Below are 25,009 nucleotides of genomic sequence, written 5' to 3'. Positions count from 1 at the left end.
CAAAATATCTCTAACTTTGACAGTTGGAGCCATGCTAATCATTCAATCTAGATAAAAATGTTTGTACTAAATTAAAAATGCTTCTAATTCTGAATTAAAACTATGGCGATATTCTCCGCTCGATTCCTCAAGGCCATTGGCTCGGTCCCCAGCCTTAAGAATATGGATATTCTTGGCAGTTTACTTTAATTACAATGTAATAATACAAACACTACACGTATGCAACAGCATGGAGCGGCGCAATGGGGGCGCGGACTCAGCGGGTGGAGGAGGGAGCCGGAGCAGGTGCGGGGGTGGTGGTGGGGGGACTGCGTGCCGCTACAAACTACTCGGTGCGGGTGCGAGCACGTTCTGGACGCGGTGCAGGCCCGCTCTCGGCCACGCTGCATTGCCGCACGAGGGATGACGGTACCAGCATAATATTAGATCTACTCACAGTTGAATATAAATTGTGTAAAATACCAAAAACCCGATTGTCATCTATCGATAAGCATAATAGCATCGTCCATCACTATTAGTATCTATGAGTGCAATGAATCACCTTTTAACAAAAGTGTAAGCCGTCCACTAGTAACCGACTGTATTAACAGTATTAAGGACGGGTTGTTCTGGCCTGCTCGCGCGCTTGCTCGAGTTTACTGAACCGGTTCGCGATCTCGCTGTTTCTTGTCACAACGCAACATCACCTGTGCGTATGTTACTTATCCTAATAATTTCAATTTTGTTTATAAATGAATTGCTGCCAATAAAGCTTTCATAATGTAAATGTACTTGACTTTGTTTGTTACTTTATATGTCCTTTATGTAACTTTATTATAATAATTTCCTCTTATAAATTTTAAATGAGTCTTGGCACTTTTAAAAAATATGTATTTTAAAAATATTATTATATTTAATAACAAGGTTACACATACTAGCTCATAAGTCTGTAATTAATCTTTTATGTAATAAAGAATTCAGAGTTCAGAGTAGGATTTAGAGAAAACCATTGATCGGATGTGGCACAATGTACATTTATTGATTTGAAGTAGCAGCAGTAATCAGTTTGTTTAGTATCTTAATATCGATCGATTAAGAATTCCACAGTTATCTGAAAGGCAAATCCAAACTAGCTTCGAATAAAATGGGCGTCATAAATAGAACAAGGCAGTGCTACAAACTTGCCACTACTACAAGGCTTTCCAAAGTATTATTGCTGTCACCTCTAATATTGTTCTGTAATATCTAAAAACACTTCTTCGATATTTGAAATAACTCTTATTGATCTGTAGTTTCTCTTCTTGTTGATGATGCCAAAAGATCGTAACAAGGCCTTTTAATAGTTTTAGGTGTGTAAATAACTAGTCTAAGCTTATTGCTAATTCAAAATAGTGTTGTGCTTTTACTCACATTATTATTTTTTTTGACTTGGAAAAATTTCAGTTTTTTACCAAATATACTTTCAGTTCCGATGTTAATAAATGTCTTTATTTCCATACCATAGTGGCAGGACCACTATCCTTCCTAATTGTTATTGTTATTCAAAATTGAATTGAACAGTTGAATATTATACAAACGATTTAAGTTTTCTTTAGTGTTAATTCCGCCAATATTTGTTTTTAAACAATTCGACACGTGTTTCGTGATTCTGGCACGAGACTCTGAGACTGGCTTGAGTCTCGTGCCAGATTTTGGCGAGAACACACATCCTGAGGATGCCTCGTGTAGAGGCGAAACACGTGTCGAATTGTTTAAAACAAATATTGGCGGAATTAACACTAAAGAAAACTTAAATCATTTGTATAATTATGGATTTCCGCAAAGTAACGCCTACTTCAATAAATGTTCAGTTAAATATTGTTAAATACCACACACCCGTGTTCCTCGGCCGAGCATAGTCTAGGTCACAATTAGCAGCTCAATGTCTGTGTACAGTGGCGGGGGCCCCTGAGCATCTCCGTGCGGTGACGTCATCATCACAGTCAGTGCGGGTCACGTGGCTGCCGGTTGACACTCACGTGACGCACTACACTTTATATATTAAGGAACTCGCCAGGTAATTACCTTCTTCTATTTTTGTTAATTTTATCATAAGTTTAACTCATTTACTGGACTTCTCTTGGGGGTACCGCAAGGGTCTATTCTTGGACCGTCCCTCTTCCTAGTTCACATAAACCCTGTTATCCTGACACCTAACACTATTTATTTATTTATTTCAGTTCCCTATATATATATAATTCCAGTACCTCGCCAATGTTATGGGCGTGGAAATAAAAGCAATATAAAATTTGGCTAAGCACCGACTTAAAACCTATCAATAGAATAGGAAGAATATCGATACGACGTGGTGTGTGGTATTGCAGGATGGGCGGCGAGTGGTCTCTGCGCGTGGAAGCGGGTGTCAGAGGTGAAGAGGTGAGCCACGAGGTGCGCGGGCTACGGGAGCGCGCCGTTTACGAGTTTTGGGTGCGTGCGCACTCAGGCGCCGGCGCAGGGCCACCCAGTCGCGCTGTCACCGCTGCTCCTGCAGCTCTCGGTACATATTACGCCGCGCCTATTGCCCACACATGTCCACATGCCATTAATTACTTAAAAGAAAGACACACTAAAGAAAGAGCTCACCCGCTAAAGAGTATTTCAATACAAAAAACATTACTATCACCGCTAATATATTTATGTTCTCCTGGTATCTATGCAGTAATTACCTCATGCGACAGACGTCAGAATGTATTAAGATGGAAGATACTCGCGACATACATAAAACAATCTCTCCTTCAACTGTGATTGCCTGGTCCCAAAACACGGTATAAAGTTATGTACTCTTCTTAGATAATTGTCGAAATTGTGATAACTATGGATAAGTTGCATCTATTATTCTATTTAAATGCCCCGGTTCCAGCGGCAGCGCGCGTGACGTCAGTGGGGCGCACGGTACGGGTGGCGGCGGGAGGACGCGCGCGGCTCCCGTGCGCTGCACTGGGATTGTCGCCGCTGCACCGCCGCTGGCTGCCACTGCCGCACGCACACTCGCTCACCGATGCGGGAGACCTTCTCATACACAGTACGTGATTAGTGTGACCATCTAAGAACTGACACTCTCGAATTTACTACGCGAACTTCTTAACATATATGCGGGTAACAATGCTTAAAACGCATAATTAGCGTGGCTGGGTAAAATTTTATCTGTAAGCAAATTACGGAAAACAACATAATTATATGCTCGAAATTGGACACAAGGCCTCAACACAGTTCCCTTAAAGGGCTATCTACTGTATCCAACCTAATCTTTCTCAGTGACATTTACAGAGGCAGCCGAGTATATGTAGTATATACCGACTATAGGCAAGGCCTTTGACCGAATAAACCATAAGGTTCTCTTATTGAGAATTCAACTTTTTGGCATTATTGGAGATCTTTATTTTTAGTTTGCATCTTATATTAATCGAAGACCTCAAGCTGTGGTGATCAGTATTTACATCTGTGGCTGGGTAATCATTCTCAGTGGGGTTCCCTAAGGATTGTTTCTTGGTCCTTTTTTATTCACCACATCTTAATGAAGATATTTAATACCATTGCACCACTTATTAACAAGTGGGAGAGTCACGCTGCCGTCGTGACTCTCCCACTGTTGTTAGCCTTCGTATATCTACGCATGTACATTAAGACTGTGGTACATTGCAGAAGTAGATACAAAATGGGCCACAAACTACACATGCACGGTGAGGAACGCGGCTGGTGGTGACACCGTGACACACAGCGTGCGCCTGCTTCGTGTGCCTGCAGCGCCTGCGCCGCGTCTAGCTCGTGCTGCGCCGCATCGGCTGCATCTCGCGTGGGAGCCGCCGCCCCCCGCTGACCCGCCACTACTCGGTAACTACATATGCTGCAACGTGACACACAGCCTCAATCATGGTGCATGTGCCTGCGTCCCGTCTAGCTCGCGATGAGCCGCACCGGCTGCATGTCACGTGGGAGCCGCCGCCCCCCGCTGACCCGACACTACTTGGTAACTACATATGCTGCAACGTGACACACAGCCTCAATCCTGGTGCATGTGCCTGCGTCCCGTCTAGCTCGCGATGAGCCGCACCGGCTGCATGTCACGTGGGAGCCGCTGCCCCCCGCTGACCCGACACTACTTGGTAACTACATATGCTGACACACAGCCTCACTCAGACAACAATAACTATGTGTGTTTTTAGATTTCCGTAGCCAAATGGCAAAAAACGGAACCCTTATCGTCATCGTCATGTCTGTCCGTCCGTCCGTATGTAATTTTTTTCCGAAACTATTCTGTTAAAAGTAAGTAAAAAATATATTCTTCTTGGTAAGTAGATGTATTCTGTAAACCACGTTAAGATTTCTACACAAAAATAAAAAATAAACAATAAATTTTGGGGGTTCCCGATACTTAGAGGGTACCTGTGGATAGGTATTCAAAAATTATACAAAGGTTTTTAATATAATTTTTTTCTAAACTGAATAGTTTGCACTTCCAGTGGTAAAATGTGCTTTGTATTTTCCATGTTTGTTTTATTTAAATCTATTTCAATAATATAATAAAATTGAGTGAGATATCGTAATAGGTATACATGCAACTGTTGTGTAATAAGGGGTAATAAAACACGAATGTGGGTTTGATAATAGTATCACATGAGTATTTTAATATCTAATTATCAACAGTTTCATACAAGACTTTATGTACACCTATAATATGAATTCTTTATAAGATTCTGAAACAGTTAGCTTACTGCCAACATTAAAACAGCCAGTTCTAGTAGTTACCCTAATATCATCCATTACTGATTATGTACAGATGAACTAAGTAAAAATGAAAGAATTATTTATTTTTGTAGTAATTTACATTGCAGAAATATCTGCCGGTGTGCTGTCAAAAATAGAGGTAGTCTGGTAGAGTGGAACGCGCGTAAACGAAAATGTTCTTTTTTTTTAATTCATACAGACACCACGCATTGAGCAATAAGAATGTGGCTGTCTGTTGAAACTCTTAGCGCACGAAGGGATCGAAAAAAAAAACGTGTGTTGTTATGAAATTCAGTACAACATTACAACACTAGTTTGGATCATGTAATGGTTATTAGGACATTGGGTATTTTAATGTTGGCAATGAGCTTACTGTTTTAAAATCTTTAATAGAGGATTTAAAGCATGGGTGTAGATAAAAGTAGCCTATTGTGTTGTAAGGTTACAGCGTGTGGTGGTGGACGGGCGGTGAGGTACGTGACGAGCGTGAAGCGCACGAGCTGCGGGTGGCGGCAGACGACGCGGGGGGAGCGGGGGGAGCAGGGGGAGCAGGGGGAGCGGGGGGAGCGGGGGGAGCGGGGGGAGCCGTGCTCCGGTCGCTGGCATGCGGCGCGCGGTACACGGTCACGGTGCGGGCACACAACGTGGTGGGGGCGTCGCCACACTCACGGCCGCTCGTGGTGACCACGAGAGGAGATAGTCAGTGATTATTTTTCTCTAATTTACTCATCATCATCAGCCGGAATACGTCCACTGCTGGACAAAGGCCTCCCCCAAAGATCTCCACGACGATCGGTCCTGCGCTGCCCTCATCCAACGTATTCCGGCGATCTTGACCAGATCGTCGGTCCATCGGTCCCGGATTCGAATCCCGGTAGGTGCAAGCATCTATATGATGAATATGGATGTTTGTTTCTGAGTCATGGATGTTTAAATGTATTTATGTATGTTTAAGTAAGTATATCGTATTAAATATATCGTTGTCTTGCAACCCAGGCTATATATTATGCTTAATTTGGGGCAAGATAATTTGTGTAAAAAAAGTGTGTCAATATCTTGTGGGGGGCCTCCCAACACAGCGTCTTCCGGTATAATATAAAGTATTTTGTTATAATTAGGATTGAAATTAAAATATTTTCGATTTTTTATATCTGCCATCCAGTTATTTTTGAAAATCATAATCTACCAATCGAAGATATATAATATAAACTTAAATCTCCATATAAAAACCACAGCCAGACAACATCCAATTTAGGAGCCAATACAGGCTGCATGGCCAAATTTGCACGGAATTTTACTGTGGGGATCTCAGCCAAATCCATATTCAAGTGTCAATAATCATTGCACCAAAAAGAGATGCACCAGTGTGAGCAGGGGCGTGCATTTATAGTCCAGCGCGGTAGGCACTGGAAGTCTTACTAGTCGTATTTGCAATCAATATTTAAAAATTTAGTTCCTATTATAAGGATAAATATATGATCACTTACCAACATTCTTCTGCCATTCTGTCAGATTGATCGTGTTTTTAGCAAGTTTTGTCAAATTATTCAAGTCACCGTAACCAGTATCATTCCACCCAGTTTTCTTTGTAGAAAATAAACAGCAGGGGAAGTGTACGGTGGTTTGGTTCCGTACAGAGTAAAACACAAGTTAGGCTCAAATGGTATATTGAAACCTTAACTTATGCTATATGGTAAAATGGTAAAATGTTGGTATGGTAATGAGCACGCGAATCGATCGGCGGCTTGTCGCGAACTGGTTACAATATTACTTAGGAAATAACGCGAGGCGACGTAAACGCTGATACGCGAAACGTGATGTACAGTCGACATGCTGTTGACCGTACATGCTGCCACCGCGAGAGAAGAAAGAGTGGTGGTGAAGATGGTACAAAAAAGAAATGGTTATGGTTAGCGAGTGACGTGAGACAAGGTGATAAACAAATTTGCATTATCTAATGGTAACCTTAATGTCTCTAGCCACAGTAATCACTAAAATTATGCCTATGCACTACAGGAGAAGTGGATTGGTCTTTCACTTCATCACTACACTTATCACTATTTTTACTAGCACTAGATTGCCCGTGGTTAACTACACTTACACACTGGTCACTAACACTATACACAAACGCTGCGTTCGTCAGACCCCGCGGCTCAGGGCGCGGCGGGTGCGACGCGGCTGGCCCTGCGCCAGCGGCTGCCGGCGCGGGCGGCGCGCTGGAGTCCTGGCGTCGGCTGCGGCGCGGGCACCACCGCCGCACGGCGTACGCGGCGGCCCCGGCCACCAGCACACCCGCCACCACGTATATCGCGACGTAGTGGTGAACGTCGTGATAAGATATACCACCCTTTAGACCACTCTCTGAATTCATTTGTTTTATTTTTGCGCCTATATCATCTAGCTCCTGATCGTAACCACCCATCACTGATGCTGGCTCCGAAATCAGCGACACGAACGTCTTATTCTGGTTAAAGATGTGGTTGATGGGGTGAATGTCTATAGCTGGTATATCCGTCTGTATGGTTAATGTATTGTTCTGAAGCCTCCGAGCATAAATGGTAATGTCTTGTCCTTTCAGAACACAATCTGGACCCAACCTAATAATGCCGCTATTATTAAGATGATTGGAAAACATTTGCTCTCCACAGATGATACGTACTGGATACGAGTCGCAGCAAAAGAAAAAGTATGTATTGACCTCGCTTAGCTGAGACCACCAATCTAGACATTTGGCAGTTTTGGTTCTGCACTGCTTCGTCTCCTGGTCTTTGGAGCACATGACGTCATCATGACTCATATGAGAAATTGGTTTTTCCAAAGGACAAAGTTGTGTCTCAGTATCTAAATGAAGACAATTATTTAATTCTAAGTGTGATATGGTCATAAATGAGTCTCTTCGTAAGTTGATCGCAATGTAATCCGAAACTGGAACTAGGGTGACCATGGTTTTGCCGTTCCGTCTTGGTACAGGATAAATTTTATATACTTGGTAATGGTCTCTACTCACTAATGGTATTCTAATTTCAAAAATAAAATAGTCATTTAGCATTTTCGCTCTGACCTTGAGTAAATGGTACATTTTGGTTAATTCTGTATGCGTGTTCTCTATTGGTAAACTTAAATCGTTGGACAATCTTCCGGAAATAATATTTAATTCTTCTAGAAGCTGGTCGGGTTTCAAAAGATGTATGTTGAACTTCCCAAAGTACACCTCCGAAACAGTATCTAAAAGAACATCCTGCACATTCTTCAAATTCGACTCCAAGCTGTTAGCTGCCATAGCGCATAATAAAAATTCATTATTGTTTTCCACGTCTTTCAATTGACTCTTGACATCATTGGTAGCGTTCTTTAACTGGTTAAGGTAATGAGTAAATATTTTATATTGTTTGTCAATTGAGCCTTGCATCCTCTTCAATACATTATATTCTGCTTCTATTACGGAAGTCTGGTTTTTCCATAGAGCAGCAAGATGGTTTTGGTTTTCCCTAATTAAATCGATGTCCTGAATATACTGCTTAGCGAATTGGTCATCGAGTACACCGAACAGCGCGTGTGCAACATTACCCACAGCGTTGATAAGGCCGCGCCTGCGCCGCGCGTGCCCGCGTGGGAACTGCTGCGTCGACAGAATGTTATTGTAATGCGATAACTCTGTATAACTGTGCTGTAATTGTATTAAAATAGATTCACAATGGTTTCTGACTGACGATTCCTTGCAAATATATTCCATATGATCAATATATTTGGATAACAATTTACTGCCTTGCCAATATGGTTTTAAATCGTAGTATACAACTAGTTTCCATTCGTCCTGAACTAGTCGCATGGTTGATATTTTATCTAAATATAAACTTTGACTGTCGTTGAAGTTTATAGCGTTGTATGCACACGTGGCTGGTGAAAATAAAAAGGTAAACAACATAAGTGCCATGGTAAATAAATTAACAATTCCTCTTCTAGCTCGTCGCTTTGGTTTTGGTAAATCGTCGTTCGACTGGTGTTTCGGCTGGTTATGGTCAGTGGTTTCATGAATTTGGTTACTGTCTTCGTCGTTGGAGTGGTTAATAGGTAAAAGAGATAGTTTGACTACTGGTCGCTTCATAATGCCATTTTTGGTTTTAACAGAGACTACTCGAACTAGCCCATCTTGCCCCGGATGTAGCTGCACGATTCGACCGAGAGCCCATTTACCCGGTGGCAGGTTAGCATCGTGTATAATTACAATGCCGCCAACATTTAAATTTGGTTGTGAACGTCGCCACTTGGACCTAGCGTTCAACTGTGTGAGGTACTCCGCTCTCCATCTCTTCCACACATCTTGGTAAATCTTCTGCACTAACTGCCATCTGGTTCGTAAGTCGTGTTCTGACTCAACAATGGTCAATGTTGGTCCACTGGACAGAAAATGAGAAGGGGTCAAACAATCTAAGTCTTCGACGTCTTCACTCAGCGGGCACAGAGGTCTGGAGTTAAGGCATCCTTCTAGCTGAGCTAGAAGAGTAGAGAACTCCTCGTAGGTGAGTTTTTGTTCTCCTATTACTCGCTTCAGGTGGTATTTCAAGCTCTTCACTGCAGCCTCCCAGAGACCGCCTGCGCTTGGCCAAGATGGTGCGTTGAAGTGCCATTCTATCGACATTTCAGCTATTTCTGCATAAAACTGGGCATTCAATATGGTTTTCAAGTTAACAATCTCCTCTTGCAAAACTCTATTTGCTTTTATAAAGTTCGTCCCGTTGTCACTGTAAATGTGACCGGGCGATCCTCTCCTGGCCGCAAGTCTTCTGAGGGCTGCCAAAAATGCTGAGGCGGTGAGATCAGAGACCAACTCCAAATGTACAGCCTTGGTCGCCATACACACGAAGACGGCGACATATCCTTTGGTACATCTCACTGATCTACCCTTCGCAGACTTGACGTCAACAAAACCAGTAAAATCAACCCCCAAATGGTAAAAGGGGCGGGTCCTGTTGATTCTTGCAGGTGGTAAGTCTCCCATCAACTGGTCGTGTTTCAGGGGGTCGTGCCTTCTACATAGCACACATCTCCGTAGCCTCTTCTTTACAGCATTGTTTCCTCCCAGGATCCAATATTCTTGACGCAGCCAAGCAAGGGTTAACCGGGGACCCCCATGAAAGGTCATCTTATGCGCGTGGTCAATAATCATGTCAGTAAGCAAATGGTTATGTGGTAAAATACACGGATGTTTCATACTATCTTCTATTTTGGCGTTGGTCAATCGCCCCCCAACCCTCAAGAGCCCCTGGTTATCAATAAATGGTTTCAATTTTAATAATTTACTCTTAGGGTTAGGTTGGTTATGGTTTTTAATATATTGTATATCTTCTAAAAATTCTACTTGTTGTATATGCCTTATAATTAAGTTTTTAGCTTTTCTTATTTCTAATATAGTTAAGTAGTTTGTTTTATTAGTATTAAATGACTTAGGTGTAAAACGTAACACCCACGCAAGCACTCTTGAAGCTCGCGTAAAATCGCTGTATCTGCTAATTATACTATCTATAACCTTGTTTTGATATTTAATTGTGTTTACATTTATATTTAATAATGGTTTTTTAAGCTCTTCGCAGGTTGTATATAATTTATTGGTTAATTTGGACTCTTCAAACGATCTTAGCCAGTGGGGACCTATCCACCACATGGAATGGTTAATCAGCTGTTCTGTGGTAATGCCTCTACTTGCGCAGTCAGCTGGGTTGTCCTTTGTTGACACATAATGCCAGCTACTCGATGGTATAATGTCAATGACCTGCTTCACCCTATTCGCGACGAATGGTTTCCATTTACATGGGTCGCCGTTGAGCCAGCCTAACACAGCTGTCGAATCAGACCAACCGTAGATTTTGATGTTGTAATCTGATAGGCATTTACAGGTGATCTTCATGACCTTGGTAAGTAGAACCGCTGCACATAACTCTAATCTAGGTAACGATACATTTTTCTTTACAGGTACGAGACGAGACTTCGAAGCTACTAATACTACAGAAGACTGGTTGCTGGTAATATTGTTGACTCTGCAGTATACAACACAAGCGTAGGCATTTTGTGATGAATCACAAAACCCATGTAATTCAATGGTGTCGTTCTTAGAAGACTGCAACCACCTTGGTATGGTAATATGGCTAATTTTCGTGATGTCAGCCTCTATGGTTTTCCATTTTGTGTTGATGTCAGCTGGTAATTCGTCGTCCCACAGAAGATTTAAGAGCCATACTTCCTGGAAGAGTAGTTTCAACTTGGTGGTAACTGGTGAAAGCCATCCAAGCGGATCAAATATCTTCGATATATTCGAGAGTAAACTTCTTTTGGTGAGTTTACTGACTGGTTCGGAATTCAATTGAAAAGTGAAATAATCTTCGTCGGGATGCCACTTAAGTCCTAATGCCTTGGTTGATTCCTGGTATTTAAAAACATATGCTTGGTCTTCGCATGGTAACTGGTTATCTGGTAGTACATCTGGTTGATTTGACGACCACTTCCTTAGATTGAATCCACCTAACTTAAGGAGATTTATGAGGTCGGAAATCAGCCTCTTTGCAGACTGGAGGTCATGATGTCCATGGAGGAGGTCATCCATGTAGAGCCTGGTAGCCAGAACTTCTGCTGCTTCTGGGTAACGGTGACCTTCATCCTTAGCCAGACGTTTCAATGTCATCATGGCTAGGAATGGTGCGGCCTTGGTGCCGTATGTGACAGTGGTAAGTTGGTATTCTTCTAATGGTTGCTTTTCAGAGTCCCTCCACACGATCTTCTGGAGCGGCTGGTCATCATCATGGACATCTATAAATCTGAACATCTTCTCTATATCGGCTGTGAAGGCTATTTGGTACTGCCTCCACTTTAATATGAGAGTAAACAAATCCTCTTGTAAATTTGGTCCAGAGTACATAAGGTCATTCAACGAAAGTCCAGTCGAAGTTTTCGCTGAGGCATTAAAAACAACTCGCGTGGCAGTCGTCGTGGAATCCGTTCTGATTACACAATGGTGAGGTAAATAGCACTGAAGTATCGGATTACTATTACATTTCTTCATATGGTTTAAATTAATATATTCATGGATAAATTGTTTGTAGTTCTGTTCGATAATTTTATTTTTACAAAATCTGCGTTCTAATTGCCGAAATTGGGCTACGGCTTTGGTTTTAGACTCACCCAATTTTTTGGTAATCTCTGGTTTTAATGGTAACCGTACAACATAACGTCCGTCTGGTTTGCGCGTAGTATGCTGTTGATAATGATGAAGGCAATGGTTATCTTCATCCGTAATATTTACAGAGTTGTCTGAGATATCTTCAATCTCCCAGAACCGCTGTATATCCTGCAAGTCGACCATGACGACGTTGCAATATGTTTGGTTTGGTTTTATGGTACCACTAAGAATCCAACCGAGCTTGGTATTTTGCGCGATTGGTAGTGATGTGCCATTACGAATTAAACCTGGTAAAATAATTAATTCGTAAACTTCAACGCTTAAAATTAAATCTATTGGTCTACTTTTATAAAACTCTGGATCTGCGAGTGGTAACTTTTGTAAATACGGCCAAGCTGGTTTTTCTAATGTTTCGTGTGGTAAATTCCCGACGACATGCTTCATCACATAGGCTTCCGTTTTAAATGTGAAATTATTATGAAGAGATGACACTGAAAGCTGTGCGACTCCCTTACTATTGTTGGCTTTTGCGCCTACTCCGACCACCACACAGTGGCGCTTAATCCTGGGTAGGCCTAAAAGTTGAGCGGCATTCTCTGTAATGAGAGATGACTCCGCGCACGGGTCTATGAGGGCTCGCATGGTATGGTGACAGCCATCCATAGACATAATATTAACTTTAGCTGTTGCTAATAATTTGGGCATGGTTTCTTGTGGGGCATTGGTAACGCATATATTGGATCTTCTAGGAGAATTTTCGATCTCGGTATTTCTAGAAGTAGATGGTGCAAAAGTGACAAGAGCATTATGCAGAAGAGTATTATGCTGCTGGTTACAAAAACGGCAAGTTTTTTCCGAAGAACATTCCTTGTCATAATGGTTAATTAAACAGTTTTTACATAATTTGTTGGATTCAATGACCTTAAGTCGATTCAGCGGTGCGGATTCTAGAAATTGTTTGCATTTAAACAATTCATGGCAACACGTTTTACAGAGTATGCATTTCCGTTGTGGCGCAATATGTACTGGTTTCGTATTGACGTGGTTTATTACAGCTGGTCTCGGTTTAAAATTTCTGTTCATAAAATTATGTAAATGGTTATTGGTATGCTTTTCAGCCCATGGTTTTTGGTATTGGTTTTGGTGTACCTGGGATGAATTTGATTTGTTGAAGTCCTGCTTACGACGAGAGCTTTCTAACGAAGTAAATTTAATTTCTAAAAATTTCAAAAAATCTAACAAAGTAGGCAATTCTTTTGGATTCTTAAGCGACACAATGTAATCATTATGGGTTTCAGTATCTAACTTTTGGCACAAAATATAGACGATCAATGGGTCCCAGTTGGAAATGTCGATGCCCATTGCTTTTATAGAGTTAAGACACTCGTTGGTGGTGTCATGTAACCTTTTGATGACCGCTGCAGATTGATGTTGAATCGTAGGCATGGTTAGTAACAATTGTATGTGAGAATTAAATATTAACCTAGTATTATGGTAACGTTGGTTTAATATGTCCCAGCATACTTCGTAGTTTTCAGAATTGATGCGTAAATGGTGAACTAATTTTTCAGCCTCGCCACGGAGCTTACTTTTCAAGAATTGCATTTTCTGCGCATTTGGTAAAGATTTATTATGGTGAATTGTTTCGGAGAATAAATCTTTAAAACATATCCAATCTTGGTAGTTTCCGCTGAAGGTGGGAATGTCCATTTGTGGGGTTGAACGTTCCCTGTAAGATGACGACCACATCTGTCTGTTCACTGCCTTCTTCATGGTGTTGTATTTCTTCTCCATCTCAGCGAATGCTGTCTCATACTCTTCGTTGTCGAGCAGCCCTTCGCTGTCGATGTCCCAGTGAAGAGAATCGATGACCGACCATCTTGATTGGATAGTTCGTAAAATATCTTCGAACTCCCAGCGGTCGGAGCAGCTTTCAAGGTCGACAGCCTCTATGGTACGGGATAGCGCCTTGAAGTTGCTCTTCTGCTTTCGCCGCATTTCTTCGACCCTACTGGAGTTGCCCTGGTTCGATAGCTTTGGTGCAGGGAAGCTAAAAGAGGGACCCTCCTGAGCGGGAGAGAAAATATCGCGCCTATCTGAGCCCTGCGATAATGGTGTAGCAGGTCTCAGTAGTGGTTTGCTGGGATCGCTGGTTACGTAATTAGAAATCATATTCCTAACTTCCTGGTAAAAATCTTTCGTCCGCTGGTAATGGTTTTCCGCGAAGTAGCGATGGTTAGGGTCTTCAAACTCAGCACAAAGCCTAGTATGGTTGGTCTGGAATTCACTCCAGTACGAGTCTAAAGCGTTGAGACGTTTTTCAATATAGGCGGGTGTCTTTCGTTCTGGCCCGTCCTTCTTGAAATTAACACACTGCGTGTTAATCGCGGACATAATCTGGTTTTGGGTGGTTAATAGAGCCTCCATGGTTACGGGTCAAAAGAGAGTGGTAAAGAGTGGTGAGTGATAAAAAGGAAAGATCTTACTTGAAGACTGGTACGTGGTGACCTGGTGTGTCCTCAGCAGTCTCCCCGTTGGTAGTCGCTGGTAGTATCGCCGATCTGGTGAACTGGTTACACTCCACACACAAGCACTTTGGTCAACACTAATTTGGTTCACTACACACGCGACGAATTTTTGTTAAAATGGTTAACTAATGGTACTGGTTAATAGAACGATGGATCACAATGTTTTTGTGTCCTCGAAATGGTTAAAAAATACACTGGTTAACAAAAGGCCGAAGGACCACAATGTCCTTGGAATGGTTAAAAAAAATTCTGGTCACTGGTTAACAAAAGGCCGAAGGACCACAATGTCCTTGGAATGGTTAAAAAAAAATTCTGGTCACTGGTTAACAAAAGGCCGAAGGACCACAATGTACGGTGGTTTGGTTCCGTACAGAGTAAAACACAAGTTAGGCTCAAATGGTATATTGAAACCTTAACTTATGCTATATGGTAAAATGGTAAAATGTTGGTATGGTAATGAGCACGCGAATCGATCGGCGGCTTGTCGCGAACTGGTTACAATATTACTTAGGAAATAACGCGAGGCGACGTAAACGCTGATACGCGAAACGTGATGTACAGTCGACATGCTGTTGACCGTACAGGAAGCAAAACAATAAATTGGAATTGCGGAATCCAGCTAGCCAAGTGTATTTTTTGTAATACTTGGTATTGAAATATCTCATAGTTTTACCTTTTTGTTGAGTTAAATTAATATTTGGCATTGGTCTATAAAGAGACACAATTTTCATTTTATCTACGATCGAAAATTGTGCAAAAGGATACATATCTAATTTATGTAAGCAAATCGTATTTTCGCCACAATCGCGACACTGGAATTTCTCCATTGTCATTATATTTTAATTCCTTATTAGTTACCTATTTTAAACACAAGACACACAGCAACTTCTTTTTTTTTCCCCCAATATAAACACTTAATTTAATTAACAATAAACAAATCAACACAAAACAAATAACTAATGTAATTAGCTTAATTATTCACGCCCGTATAAGTACACGAATGACGAAATCACGACAACAAAAAAAATGGCGCTGTCATTGTTGATTACTAAACAATATATTTTTATTTCCGGAAATGACATATTTTATATCTCACAATCATGAATCACGTCATGTGCGATGTCAACACTCTTATGGGAGCGGAATAAAGTTGAAACTCGGACACTAAGCGAACGAGACACGTCATAATAATTACTCATAAATCATAATGTAGGTATAATTTCTTTCGTTGGTTTAATGCGTGACAGCTGCAGTTGTCAATTCGAAGTGTCATAAGCTTGCCTACCCCGGACGTGTTAAAGATGTCTAATTGCGATGGTCGTATTTAAGAACGATATACATAGTAATCGTATATTTTTTTGCTGTGGTCGTATAACCTTGACAAACAAATATAGTTATAGATATTGAACGTATTCTACTAGCCTTGAGTAGATATTATCGGCTGCCTAACTGCCTACTCTAGGTGTTTAGTACATCGCGTAACGAAAAACTTACTGGTTGGGTGTTCAATAGAAGTTCGATTATAGAATAAAAGAACTAAATTTATCTGAATTAACTTGGAATCTAGTGTAGGTATATTATTTAGACTCTAAATATGGTAGGTAGGCTATGCCTATTGGCATATATGGAATGCACGCCCCTGAGTGGGAGACTCCTTTGCACAGGATGCCGGCTAGATTATGGGTACCGAAACGGCGCCTGTTACTGCCGTGAAGCAATAATTTGTAAACATTTTTTGCTGTGTTTCGGTCTGAATGGTGCCGTAGCTAGTGAAATTACTGGGCAAATGAGACTTAACATCTTATGACTCAAGGTGTCGAGCGCATTTATAGTGCCGTTCAGAATTTTTGGGTTTTTCTAGAATCCTGAGCGGCACTGCATTGTAATGGGCAGGGCGTATAAATTACCATACGCTGAACACCCTGCTCCTCTCGTCCCTTATTTTCATAAAAATAAACCTGATAAACACTAAACCTCTTTGATCTTGAATAGCTCCACGCCGGCTAGTAACGCACTATGCCCTATTATCGTAATTACGTCTAACAAAAACAGTCATTAAACAGGTGGGGATAAATCATTCAGTAAAAATTAACAAAGAGGTCACATAACATAGTCTTTGATTTTGAGGGATCATGCCATGAATTTGATTAATTAAGAGATATTATGGTTTAACGGCTAGGGTTAGCTGTGCGATATAGGGTGAAAAATATACAATGCATAAGAGAACTTGCATTTGCGTAGAGGCAAAGGCCGCTTCGGGTAAGGAATGCATCTGGTCGAACAGCACGTCACTTCGAGTATCGCTACTGGCGTGGGGCGGGCGATGTCCTGTCGAGAGCTGGATGGTGGCGTATCGCGAGGCCGTCACGAATCCCACGCTACCCGCACACCTCGCCAGGTGGATCGATCTACTCACCGACGGAGAAGTCGCACATGTATGTTAAACAAGTACACATTTTAAAATTATGCTTTATAATTAATTAGCGGAATCCTATATTCATTAGGGCTTAACATAAAACAAACATAAAATAAAAGCGCTGTTAGCCCATGCTGCTACCTTCCTCAACATAATATTGTACATTCACAGATAACAAATCTTCAACCGGCGACCTGGTACGATATTCGATTGCAGGCTCGATCAGTCGCTGGAGACACAGCTGCAATATACCGAGCTGCTACTAGAAATCTTTATGGAGGTAATCAAAATATTTGATACCATTAATCTGAATTAAATACTGCAATAAATACTCCGGAAAAGTGCACTTACATAAACTCATTATAAGCTAAACAAAAGTTCATCTTATTTAGATTTAAGAAATTGATCAATTTAACAACTCAATTTGCACCTAAAACAGACTCGTTAAAGTTAAGTTGTTTAGTGTTTGTTCAAAATATAAATAAATAAAAATACTATCCCCAAAAACCACTATTATTAAACCCTATTTTCATTCCTTTTCAATATCCTTCAAGACTGATAAAAATTTCCGAGGATTTTTCCGCAAAAGCACCCTTCATAAGACTTTCAACATAGAAAAAATCTTGCAACGACGGCTTTGACAATTAATTATTAAATAATGAATACGGCTGTACGGGCTTGAACCCTTTGCCTATCCTAATAATGGACTAAGAAACCAAAAAATAAATAAAGAATGTCGCAATCGTCAGAGTTACTTGTCTGTTACTTTTGTCTTGCTGTCTTTTGTTTTGTCTAGTGATGCGCGCGCATCTAAAAACATCACTCTCATTTTTTCATAACGCGCCTAAAGAAGTATAATTTCGACAAATGTAGAAAAAATATTACACATATTCATATTTTTTGAATCGCAGAACGAATAGGCGAGCCGACTGAGTTGCCGAACGAGATTCAAAATGGCGACGTGGGCACGGGCGTGGCGCTCGGGACAGCGGGGTGGCGAGCGGTAGCAGGGGGCAGTGGGGCGCTCCTGCTGGCCGCGCTAGCCGCCGTCACACTCGTGGTCTGTTACCACCGGCGACGCAACCGCGCACGTCGCTGTCGCACCGCCGCCTTCCTGCCGCCCTTGACGCACACTAACGGGAAGACTCTCAAGCCTCTTCAAAGTACGGAATTACACAAAGAGATAAATAAAACGTAATATAATGAGCTAACTGTTCGAGTGACGAAGCGTCATAAAATCTTGTATGCTTTGTTTAACTCTTAGATTCTGGCTTCATCTACAGGATCTACTTGACAGTTGACAACCTGCTCAACCCCAGTACTTGCATATTAGGAAATTAACTTAAGATGTTGATCTTGCAAATCTAAAGAAAGAAAGAAATTTTTTTATTTTAAAACGTACAAGTAGTTATGTACAAATACAAAAACAATTTGTCATGTTTTTAAAGTGATAAATAATAAATAAAATTAAGTAAAATAAATTAAGTAAAATAAAGCGTAAATAATTCATTCACAGCATCATGACGTACGGTATATTACTATGGGGTCATGCTGCTGACATTGACATAGTGTTTGCACTGCAAAAGAGAGCTGTTCGTGCTATATATCAGCTTGCTTATAGACAGTCTCTCAAAGAAAAATTTAAAGAAATAAATATTATGAGTGTTTATTGTCAGTACATTTATGAAAATTTAATATATGTTCACAAAAATCGTCACCTTTTTGCTCTTAGTAGTGATTTTCATTATTATAACACTAGAAATAAGGGATTGCTTGTAACTAATTCTAGTAGGCTTCATAAGATACATAATAGCTTTAAGGGTAAATGTATACACTTCTACAATAAAGTCGCAGCCACTGTTCAGGCATTATCTATAAATAAATTTAAATGTTTTATAAAAAAATGGCTCTGTCGTAAATCCTATTACTCCACTGCTGAATATCTAAATGATCGGACAGCCTGGGACTAGATTGTGATTATCTTTTATAGCGACTGTACAATATTGTATATTTTTATTGAAAAGAGCGCATACAAAAAGAATGCTGGGAGAGTTTCTTGCGCCGCTTCTTCTCTCTCAGAGCGCCATTTGTTTCCGAAAAGAATGAAATGACATCAAAAAGAATTCTAAAGGAATCAATTTTGAGAAAATAAATGCCTTTTATGCCTTTCAAGGGTGTTCGATATGGTAGGAAAAGTTGCAATGGGGTCATAGTTACTAACGCGTGGCTTGTCTCCATTCTTATGTATTGGTGTGACAGCAGCAGATAGAAAATGTTTGTAGGGACTCTCCCTTTATTGCTTACAATGTCATAGTTTTTTACGAAAGTAGCAATATACAGGGTGGTTTTTTGAAAAGGGCGGTGATGGACAAGTCGGAAACTACGACTTAGAGAAAAGTTTTGAAAGGGGTCATGCCCTCGATTTATAAAAAACCAATAACTGCATATTTAGTGTTTTAAAATTTCAAGAACTTTTTGCGGAAATCGACCTTAAGTTCGCCTCTTAAGGTTTTAAGGTTATCATATGTCTGTAAGCGTTGAAAGTAATATTTTCAATTATTTGGGAATTTATTTTTATTTATTTTTCTATTTCATAATGACTTTAGGTTTATCATTCTTATAGCATGAGCGTTTTAATTTTTATTTAGACATAGTCTATGTCTCGTGCCAGAGTTTGGCGAGTCAACATCCCCTGAGGATGCCTTATGAGAGGCGAAACACGTTTTGATGTGTTTGAAGACAAATATTGGCAGAATTAACACTTAAGATGACTCAAAACATTTGGATAATTATGAATTTCCAGAAATAACGCCTACTTCAATAAATTTTGTTATAATTTTTGTTTTGCAAATACTGTACTAACACAATATACTACTACATGAAATATTAAAAGCTAGGTTTAAAAAATGAGACAAGAAGGACAATGTTCGAAGTAAATCCATCGAACTGCATTAAAATACAAATATTGCTTAGTAGATAAAATTAATTGTAATAAAACCATGCGTTGCCTTTAGTAAGGCAGTACGCTGGTGACCATTGATCGGGCCGTTCCTAGTTACCATTAACCATTACAGGACCGGCCTGAGTAACCATTTTAACCATTATTATTTATTATCAATGCGTAGTAGAGATACAGTACGCGAGTAACCATTGATCGGTCCGGTCCTAGTTACCATTAACCATTTGTCTATAACCATTACAGGACTGGTCCGAGGACTCAATTTTAACCAATAGAAATCCGCGTACTCTTTACCAAGTGTCATAGATTAATTTAGTATCTTAAGTAAATAAATAATTTTACCATATAACCAATATACATATATCTACCCCTAAGTGCACCCCTTTTCAGACGATATACATTTTGTGGTCTGTTCAAGTTCTTCCTAATATTACAGGTGACGTGCACGAGATAAGCCCTTACGCAACATTTAGCATGTCTTCGGCGGGTGCGAGTGGAGGCGGCACGGGATGTGTCGCGCCGGGTGACGCTCGCTCGTGCGCACTACACTTGCGCTCGTTCGTATCGGAGCATGCCGAGCTAGCGGCGCCGCCTCGGCCTCACCTGCTGGCGCACCCGAACGGTGAAAAGCACAGTTTTGTTTACATATTACTGCTTCACGGCAGAAATAGGCGCCGTTGTGGTACTCATAATCTATCCAGCATCCTGTGCAAAAGGAGCCTCCCACACATATAATAAATGTTCAAAGTGACTTCATCTAGTAGACGCTAATACCGATCAGAGGCTGATCCGCATTTAGGCCGTAATTATGTCAAGGATATCTGTCATTCACCATCACATTCTTCCTGACCCGCAGACTACGGCAGCGCTCGTGACACGGACTCGGAGTCGAGCGGGTCGCCATGTGCGGCGTGCCAGGCTGAACTGTACCGGCTACCGGCCGCGCATCTTTCCGGTGAGCCTGCTGTGTGTTGATACGGTCTTTACGACTATGCTATGCTGCGGAAGCTAATTCCACCCGTCACCATCCATCTACCTAGCATCGCACCATCGTCCAATCACATTTGCTTCATTGTTGCCAGGGTTTTTAATTGATGATATTATGCTTGGAATATTTCCTTGGATTCATTTTTGATGTTTCTCGTTTGGGAAGTTAATGTCTACGAAGGTTCGTTTGTCACTTATCTGAAAGGGCACAACGTGTTTTTCCTCTATTGTTCGCACAGAGCATTGTTATTTTTCTTACATGTTTTTTTGTAATTTGTTTGAAATTTCACACTTTGACAGATACGTTGCCCGCTGGAACCACGACGGCTGCCGAGTCAAGCACGGAGGACGGCTCGTACGGGTCGCGGCGCGGGAGAGACGTTGGTGGACGGGCGCGCGAACGTCGACCGCACGCGCGGGGACCCAAGTGAGTAGTTACACTTATGTCGTTACTAATGTTTCGTGTTTACTGCTTGATCTCAAGAGTAAGGTTGAGCTCTATAGAGAGTATAAAGACTTTGCTCAGACTTGCCTTGCGAGTTGAGTCGAGGTCCGTATTTATAAACATCGCTTTGAGTGCGCGATAAGCTTAAGCTGCAGTATGTACTTAAGTCCACCATAACGACGACTTAGGATAAACACAGACTATAAGCAAAACAAAAAGGAGATCAGCAATTCTTTGCGTCATCAGCACAGGTGTTGTTCTAAATTTTTGAAATTCCTGTATAATAAATACACTGTCATAGCTGTCATAAAAATCTAAAAATTCCGTTTCTCATATCTGCATAATCTCAGCTGCCAAATGACTATTTATACCAAATCAAAGATTGCACTAAGCCTGAATTCAGCCAAGTCATCTCCGATCGGCTTGATTCTCTAGCATTGCGTAGAGATGTGGGTTCTCTCTGCATCTTCTACCGCATTTATCACGGGGAGTGCTCAGAGTAGTTGTTCGGGTTGATACCAGCGGCCGAATTCCACCACCGGACATAACGTGCAAAGTACCATCCGCATCACGTAGACGTCTGGCATTTCACTACCGCGCGTTTTGTTCGAAATTTCTTGCCTCACTTTGTGGAATCAACTACCGGCAGCGGTCTTCCCGAACAGATACGACTTAGGGACCTTCAAGAAAAAAGCATACTCCCACCTTAAAGGCCGGCAACGTATTTCTTGACACACCTGTTGTTGTGGATGTCCATGGGCGGTTGCCTCACCTCTCCCCATCCCGTGAGCCTCTTGCCAGTTTGCCCCCTCTCATATAAAAAAAAAGTTTTAAGTAAGTAAAGTCTGAGCAAATTCTAAGTAGGTACGCTCTATAGATCTAAGAGTTCAAAATAATAACTTTAATGAATTTATCGTTTTTTTTTCCACAAAGCCACCGGTTCTGAGAAAACGGCGACAATAATGAGGTTCGAAACATAGAGCCCGTAGTCTGTAGTACCCAAACTCCCGCAGCATGACTTCATAAGGCATATCCTCATTATACACTTTTGATTGTAATCATTGGATCAAATCCTAAATACATTACCCTTGATTGTAGATTATACTAGCTGACCCGGCAAACGTTGTTTTGCCAAATAAATTATTTTTAGAGTTAAACCGTTTCTTGTACATTGCAACATTACTTTATTTTTCTAAAATAAAACATTTTTTCTAAAATAAACATAGCCTAAGTTACTCCTTATTACATCAGCTAACTGCCAATAAAAGTCCTGACAAAATCGGTCCAGTCATTTCAGAAATTTGCCGTAACAAACAGACAGACAGACAGACAAAAATTGTAAGAAAAAATGTTATTTTGGTGTATATACTGTATATAATATATTCATATACATGTAGTAAAAAAACGGTTATTTCAATACAACAAACAGACACTATGTATATATAATTCTTTTATCAGTCAGTTCTATTCAGTTTAATCATACTTCTGATTGTCAGGCACTTCCCGGCCGATGCCCGCCCTGTTCGCAGCGCGACTGCCAGTGGGATGAGCTGGAAATCAACCGGCGCTACTGAAAAATGAAAACTTAATATTGTTGATAAATGTAAATAGTTATTATTATGTCAAATCAAGTTTAGAAGGTTACGCTTTCAAACTTTGGACTGAATTACTTTAATACTTTATTTATAAAAAATATATTATGATACATATACGTTGTTTATTTTCGGCTAAGTTACTATTTTGAAGTCAAATTTACATAAAAACTTAATTCAAGTAGGCTTAAACTAAGCGCTTTTGAATAATCACTATTAATATTTCTTTTAAATTACTGAATCTACTATGTGTTCGAAAATAGTCAAGGGCCACTCTTTTCAATCAAATACAGTATAGTATAGTGGTAATTGTTTAGAGTTTAGTTTATAAAACTCTCAAGAGATGGCGCTCACTATGAGGCTTGATATTCTAAAACGCGCTAACATTATTTTGTATGTATGTGTATTTAGTTAGGTCAGCCAATTTATTTAGATTGTATGTCTCAGACACAGACTCAACGCCGACCGAGTTTTCGATCCTTAAGCGTGTTTGAATTTCGTAGTATCGGTACACCTACAATTGTGATATTTGTGAGGTTATTGTTCAGTAATATACATAACAAATTCGTTTGTAATATACTTTTTAGAGTTGAGACGTACTAGGCAAAATGCAATACTAGGTAGACGCTGGGATTCTATACCCCTACTTTTGTGCTCTATAATCCGATCTAGCGTTGCCTCTTTCTGGCGGAGACTGCGACGTTCCGACAACAAAATACTCGTGGCTATCTCTGATGACATCAGCAATCTCTCTTCACATGGACAAGAACAGAAAATGATTGCACAAATATGTGCAATATGCAGATTTAGTAAATTTAACTTTACTTTTAGCGACTCCACAATGCGGTTTCAAGAAACAGGTTTCTAGTCTCTAGCGCATACTGCCAAGTTTTGGAATGAACATCCATGCGCGGTGTTTCCAAGACGATAATATAAGGGTTACACTTTACATTACACATACCTAAAAGATCGGCCACACTCCTGTGATTCCTCTGGCGTTGCAGGAGCATGTGAACGGCGGTGATCATTCACCACCAGGTTACCAGTTAGCTCAGTTGTCCTCTTTTTCCATAAAAAAATAGATAGAGTTAGAGACTACTGTGATATTTATTTAGACGATTTGGAGATTTTTTGTGATATGTTTGGAATAAACCCAATGAATGACCATAATTACCTGCTATGCGATTAAATTGTTGGTTGTAGATCCTGGACTCATTTAATTTAACCCTTCGCTTCAATTAGTTCCACATAAGCTCGATTGGATTTAAATCCGGACTATTTGCTGGCCATGGTTATATATCTCAATATGAGGCTCTTTTAGTACATACAACTTGGGTCTCTCGAGCAGTCTGCGCAAGCGCATTGCCTTAGGATGAATCCAGCACTCTCTGTTCAAATGGGATCACTTGAGGCCAGTATCACATCCTCGATATGACGATCTGCAGAGACATTACACTATTTTTTTTGCGCCCAGACAACGGAAAAGCGCTACCCTCCGGGATAACGTCGGGAGGTAGGTGGTGAATGCTCATGCATACTAACGCAGCCTTAGTTTGCATTGGTTATGTGGGACTCACGTAAAACCTAAGTGCCTACCCACTTAATACCACCTGAGGTTGGCTTAGAACAAGTGCCCTCTAAGCCTGCATCGAATGTGACCTTCTCTTGGGGAGAGAGAGGCGCAAGCGGCACTTCCTATAGAGTATCCGCTGGGATTAAATTACAATAAATTAAAATGGTGGTGAAAATACATTAAAAATGAGAACTTATAGCGCGTTACAGAAAATCAATTAAAGTTACAGTACCATCTAGCGATGTATTCGCAAATCTACTTCTGTTAATTCATAGTAGCAGACATACTGCGTTGTACAAGCTCAGACGACAAGAGAGGTGTCAGTAGAATGCTTTTTTAATAAAAGTGTAATTATGTCTACAAAGAGGTAGGATTTATTATTCCACAGTTAGCATGTTTTTTAAGTGCTTTTTTCGGTTGAAATTTAAAGATTAAGGATCTCCGACCAAAATCAAAAAGAATAGCTGGGGCTTTTATGTACAATTTATTTATTCATATAATCTTTTAATGATAAACGACGCCAAGCTTGTATGATACAACAATGTAATATATATTTTGGTTGTGATGACAGAAACGATACTATAATGAATTTGAA

The 25,009-nt window shown here is 40.6% G+C and overlaps 1 protein-coding gene and 1 long non-coding RNA gene across 4 annotated transcripts; both read left to right on the top strand.

Annotated features, from left to right (window-relative positions):
* Positions 1 to 303: 303 nt before the first annotated feature.
* LOC126968783 (uncharacterized) lies at positions 304 to 2,481 on the top strand. The gene is made up of 3 exons (XR_007730287.1): positions 304 to 408; positions 1,915 to 2,035; positions 2,343 to 2,481. It is a non-coding gene; the product is annotated as an uncharacterized LOC126968783 (long non-coding RNA).
* A 2,839-nt stretch (positions 2,482 to 5,320) lies between these two features.
* LOC126968722 (cell adhesion molecule Dscam2-like) lies at positions 5,321 to 22,940 on the top strand. 3 transcript variants are annotated; one of them, XM_050813824.1, is made up of 8 exons: positions 5,321 to 5,442; positions 16,684 to 16,877; positions 17,030 to 17,138; positions 17,770 to 18,021; positions 20,254 to 20,439; positions 20,674 to 20,772; positions 21,105 to 21,231; positions 22,746 to 22,940. In XM_050813824.1, the coding sequence occupies exons 2-8, from the start codon at positions 16,785 to 16,787 to the stop codon at positions 22,828 to 22,830; spliced, it is 951 nt and encodes a 316-aa protein (XP_050669781.1). In that variant the 5' UTR covers positions 5,321 to 5,442; positions 16,684 to 16,784; the 3' UTR covers positions 22,831 to 22,940. The 3 variants fall into 3 exon arrangements, with proteins under 3 accessions (XP_050669781.1, XP_050669780.1, XP_050669779.1); XM_050813823.1 differs by lacking the exon at positions 5,321 to 5,442 and adding an exon at positions 22,183 to 22,216 and having other exon boundaries at positions 16,615 to 16,877; XM_050813822.1 differs by lacking the exon at positions 5,321 to 5,442 and having other exon boundaries at positions 16,615 to 16,877.
* Positions 22,941 to 25,009: the final 2,069 nt, after the last annotated feature.

This window comes from Leptidea sinapis, chromosome 16 (assembly GCF_905404315.1).
Source record: "Leptidea sinapis chromosome 16, ilLepSina1.1, whole genome shotgun sequence".
Taxonomy (NCBI): Eukaryota; Metazoa; Arthropoda; class Insecta; order Lepidoptera; family Pieridae; genus Leptidea; species Leptidea sinapis.
The sequence above is the reverse complement of the archived record's forward strand: the minus strand, read 5'-3'. Positions and strand labels throughout refer to the sequence as shown.